General features: G+C 42.2%; 1 protein-coding gene across 1 annotated transcript; it reads left to right on the plus strand.

The window, feature by feature from the left end:
- Positions 1-2,049: 2,049 nt before the first annotated feature.
- On the plus strand, positions 2,050-2,439 carry LOC142750305 (histone H2A-like). The gene has a single exon (XM_075859300.1). It carries the CDS (start codon positions 2,050-2,052, stop codon positions 2,437-2,439), a length of 390 nt encoding a protein of 129 aa, XP_075715415.1.
- Positions 2,440-4,696: the final 2,257 nt, after the last annotated feature.

The raw sequence follows: 4,696 nt of genomic DNA on the forward strand, positions 1-4,696 counted from the left end.
TCTAATTTATAATTAAAAAAATTAAAACAATGTTTAATCACTTAAATACTAACTGTTTCACTGAAAAAATAAAAATAAATTTCTAGCGACACATTCCCTTTAAATCCATATCTACGGAGCTCTGTGTCATGAAAACAGAGCTCTGACCGCCATAAAGATATAGTAAAAAATAAATCTGCACAGAATTTTAGACCTAAACGTGTCCGGAGATGTTTGTTTTAGTAAATACTGGCATTAGCAATAAAATAACAATTCTGGAGCATCTTTGCTTAGAATTCTGTACTGTGCCGTACCTCTGTAATTCTTCCTGGAAAAGTACGAATAATTGAAAACTGGGTATTTTGATTCCCCTTGCCATTGGAGCGTGTCAAAACAGACATGTCAGGAGAGCTTATAACTCTATTTAACCCCTTCCTGCACTTGGACGTATTATTAATCCATATTGCAGTGTGTGGGCTGTAAAATAGAGAGAGTTCTGATTCCTACAATTTTCAATAGTGACTGGGGTTCCCTCTGTCACTCCCTTGGTTCCATGCAGCTGGGGCTCTAAGGGTATGTTCACACGACAGCGTCCGTAACGGCTGAAATTACGGGGATGTTTCCGCCTGAAAACATCCCCGTAATTTCAGCCGTAACGGCATGTGCAGGCGTTTAAACGCCGCGTCCATTACGGACGTAATTGGCGCTGCTATTCATTGGAGTCAATGAATAACGGCTCCAATTACGCCCAAAGAAGTGACAGGTCACTTCTTTGACGCGGGCGTCTATTTACGCGCCGTCATTTGACAGCGGCGCTTAAATATACGCCTCGTGTGAACAGACAAACGTCTGCCCATTGCTTTCAATGGGCAGATGTTTGTCAACGCTATTGAGGCGCTATTTTCGGACGTAATTCGGGGCAAAAACGCCCGAATTACGTCCGTAATTAGTGCGTGTGAACATACCCTAACAATGGCCCCCAGGCCTGCCATGACTATATGCCTATTAGGTATGCCAAAGCATTATGGAAGCGATCAATAGATCACATTGTGAAGTCCCCCATTGTGCAAAAGTATTACAAAAATACACAATCGTAACAACCATGTAATGAAGTTACTCATGCCGCACGGTAAAAAACAAACGGCACAATAGTTTTTTTGGAACTGCTTTTTTTCCCATTCCCCCAAAATTTGCGCCGTTTACTTGTCACCATGCGGTATCAATAACACGTTAACATTATTATACGGGTCGTTTCGTTTGGGGATTTTTTTTTATACTTTTGCACAATAAGTGGTGTAATAGCAGGTGTTACGTCGCACCATAATTTGCATGAATTTCAGTCATAAATTATGGTAAATCTGTCAGTCTGCTGAGGCCTCATCGCGCCCATGAAACCATGATAGTGAGGGACATGGAGGGAAAGAGATAAATGTCTCGATTTATAGAAATCAAAAAGACTGCAGGACAATGTGATGTATATTTTCTTATTTATCCCCATTCCTGTCTGTGAGTTATTTATACTGAATGTGTCTGAATCCCATGAAGTGAAACACTTTGTATTTACTGGTTTGGATTTGAATAGAGATCCATATCCGATTGTACGTGGCGGCTCTAGTTTGATTTATAGGATTTTTGTGAATTCTGGTGTCCAGTTATAGCTTTTGTTTTACTAAGAAAAGTTAAAGTTAAGGAGCAGGATGGTGGATAATATACAGGACTGAAGGGTCAGGAGGTAAAAAACTGGAGATCTCCTGCTGTTTGTGATGTCCTGAAGCTGAATTTAATTTCCACCAATCAGAGGGCAGCACTACTGGTCATTTAAATGAAGCAAATTAAACATCTCTTTCAAACTGTAATATTATAAATCTGACTTGGAATTCCACCAATCAGAAAGCAGCACCCCCCAGAAGAGCAAATTGGAACCTCCCATGAGGTAATAGTCAGGCTGACTGTGAGGTCATGACTTGGAATTGCACCAGAGAGCAGCACTGGGTATAAATAGCAGCCGCCGCCTGCTCTGTTCATTCTGGATTATTGTTTTATGCAGTAGTCCTTTTGTTCCTTGTGAACATGTCAGAAAGAGAAAGTCTGAGAGGAAAGAGAAGAGCCACAGCCAGGAGCAGAACATCCAGGGCTGGCCTGAAGTTTCCAGTTGGCCGTATACACCGCTTTCTGAGGAAACGGAATTATGGCAGACGCTTCAGTTCTGATGCTCCAGTGTTCCTGGCCGCTGTGATGGAGTATATGACCGCAGAGATCCTGGTTGGTGCCGGCATCACAGCCCTACGTCGTAATAGCTGCCGCATTACACCTCGTCACCTACAGCTGGCAATGCATCGAGATGTGGAGCTGGACGAGCTGCTTAAAAATGTCATCGTAGCGCAGGGGGGCATTGTGCCCAAGATCCAGGCAGAGCCCCGCTGGTACGTCCAGATAAACCAACGCTCTCCAGGCATCTAAAAGCCTCTCTTATTGACCCAAAGGCCCTTTTAAGGGCCACCCACATGTACCAAAGAGCAGATACCTGTGTTATTATGTGTGTGTTATTAAGACTATTGTGTGTGTGTGTGTGTGTGTGTGTGTGTGTGTGTGTGTGTGTTATCATGTGTGTATTTTTGTGTGTGTCTTTTTATGTTTGTTATTATGTGTATTTGTATGTGTGTGTTGTTGTGTGGTGTGAGTATGTGTGTGTGTGTGTGTGTTTTTTTATGTATGTGTTATTATGTGTGTGTAATTATGTGTGTGTACCTATGTGTGTGTTTTAATATGTATGTTATGTGTGTGCAGGGCTGGCTCCAGCTTTATGTGGGCCCTTGGGCGACACCGTCTCAGTAGGCCCCTTTGCGGGTGAACTCACGGGGGCAGTAATATGGCAGAAAACATCACTTTGTAACCCCATATAGATGTTAGGCCCTGTTATTTTCCCCATAGAAAAGTTAGGCCCCCAGTTTGTACCCCCATAAACTTAGTGCCCTCTGTAGATAGTGCCACACAGCCCCCCTCCAAGGTAGTGTCACACTGCCCCCTCTTCCCAGGTAGTGCCACACAGCCTCCTTCCCCGAGGTAGTGCCACACAGACCCCTCCCCCCAGGTAGTGCCACATAGCCCCCTCCTCCCTGTTAGTACCACACAGCCTCTGGGTGAGAAGTTATCTATCAGCCTTAAAGGAACACTCCGGGCAAAATGTACAAACTTGTGTTATTATGGGTGCATGGCACAGGGATTTTCTATTGAGAGGTCTTTCTATTCCTGTGTCATGCACGTCCCCCTCTGGCTCTGGACTTGGTATTACCCAATGCCTCAGTATTTCCTGGGATATTCCTTTAACAGTTCATATGTAATATTAAACTTATTTAAAATATGTAAGTATATTTAAATATGATTAAGTCTACCCCGCTGTTCCATTAGGTCGGTGATTCCCAAACTTTTTCAGTCCAGCAAATACCAAGCCAGATAGAGACCATACGGAGGATCCATACCAAGTCTATGGGCAGATAATCAATCCTATCTCTGTCCACAGCTTGGCCCATGAGGTGGATGTACTTGCACGTTTCTTATATTTTTCCAGTCCACCATGGAAGTACTTGCATGTTTTTTATATCTTTTTCTTATCCACCATGGCCTTTAAGTTCCCCCACAAGTACAAATCGAATCGGCCAACTATGGAAACGATGAAGCTCACTATTTTCTATGTAACAACTAATGCACACACAATGTTTGGTAGAACAAAATTCATCTATGGTTGGAGATGATTGTAATAACCAATTGTTTATGAAAAATAAACTTTGAATGCAATTAATAGTGGACATGTAGTTGTTCTTTATAGCTGGAGGATAGGCCCTAAGAATCGTAATCTCAAGGTATCTCAATACCTTCACATGTGGTTGTCACTTGACCCTTTGTATTTGTACTCATAAGACCTCATAGAGTTTTACATTTTATGAAGACTAGGGCCTCATGTACATGTATGGTGGCACACGGCGTAAAACGGACTCACAGAGACTCCGGGTCTAACCATATCGGGTCCGTGAACACTAAAAAGTCTCTAAACCGTTACAGTACTCAGCTGAGACAGTTTTACTATGGCCACATTTAGTTCTTACTCGTACTTCACAGTCTGCCGCCACTATTAGGTGAAGCATTTGGATTTGTACAACTATTGAACTCAACAGGTTCTGTAAAATTCTCTATGCAATGAGCTCATGAGAAGAGACACGCCCCTTTGACTAGCGGACTGGTAACACCCACTTGTCAATTTATTAATAAACTTCTAGGAGTAACAGCGGAACGGCACATCGCAGTTCTAAGAAAAGACGCTCCAGAATTGGGGTTTTATTGGGAATACAAGTATTCACTAAAACAGAGATATCAGGAGAGGTGACCGGTCCTCTTTAAAAGGTAAATCCTGTCAAAATAATCTTCTGGTCATAGATAAATGAGAGAAAATGACATCAGTAAAGTCTGTGATCTGGTCAGCAGTGATTTCCAGAAAAAGAGGGTCTTTAGAGAACTCCAACCCATTCACACTGCTCTGAGATTTCTGCACTAAGAATTTTGGGTCTGGTTTCCAGCGACCGAAATCTCTCAGCTGTGTCAGAGGTTTAAAGGGAATGTGTTGTTAGCAAAAAATGTATATTTTTTTTTTGGTTAAACAATTAGTGTGTGGGTGATTAAACATTGTTCTAATGTTTTTTATTTTTTTCACGAGTCAGGAAAT

Source organism: Rhinoderma darwinii, chromosome 3, assembly GCF_050947455.1.
Source record: "Rhinoderma darwinii isolate aRhiDar2 chromosome 3, aRhiDar2.hap1, whole genome shotgun sequence".
NCBI classification, from domain to species: domain Eukaryota; kingdom Metazoa; phylum Chordata; class Amphibia; order Anura; family Rhinodermatidae; genus Rhinoderma; species Rhinoderma darwinii.

Coding starts and splice junctions, on each gene's coding strand:
- LOC142750305 (XM_075859300.1), top strand. CDS start 2,050: ATGTCAGAAAGAGAAAGTCTGAGAGGAAAGAGAAGAGCCACAGCCAGG.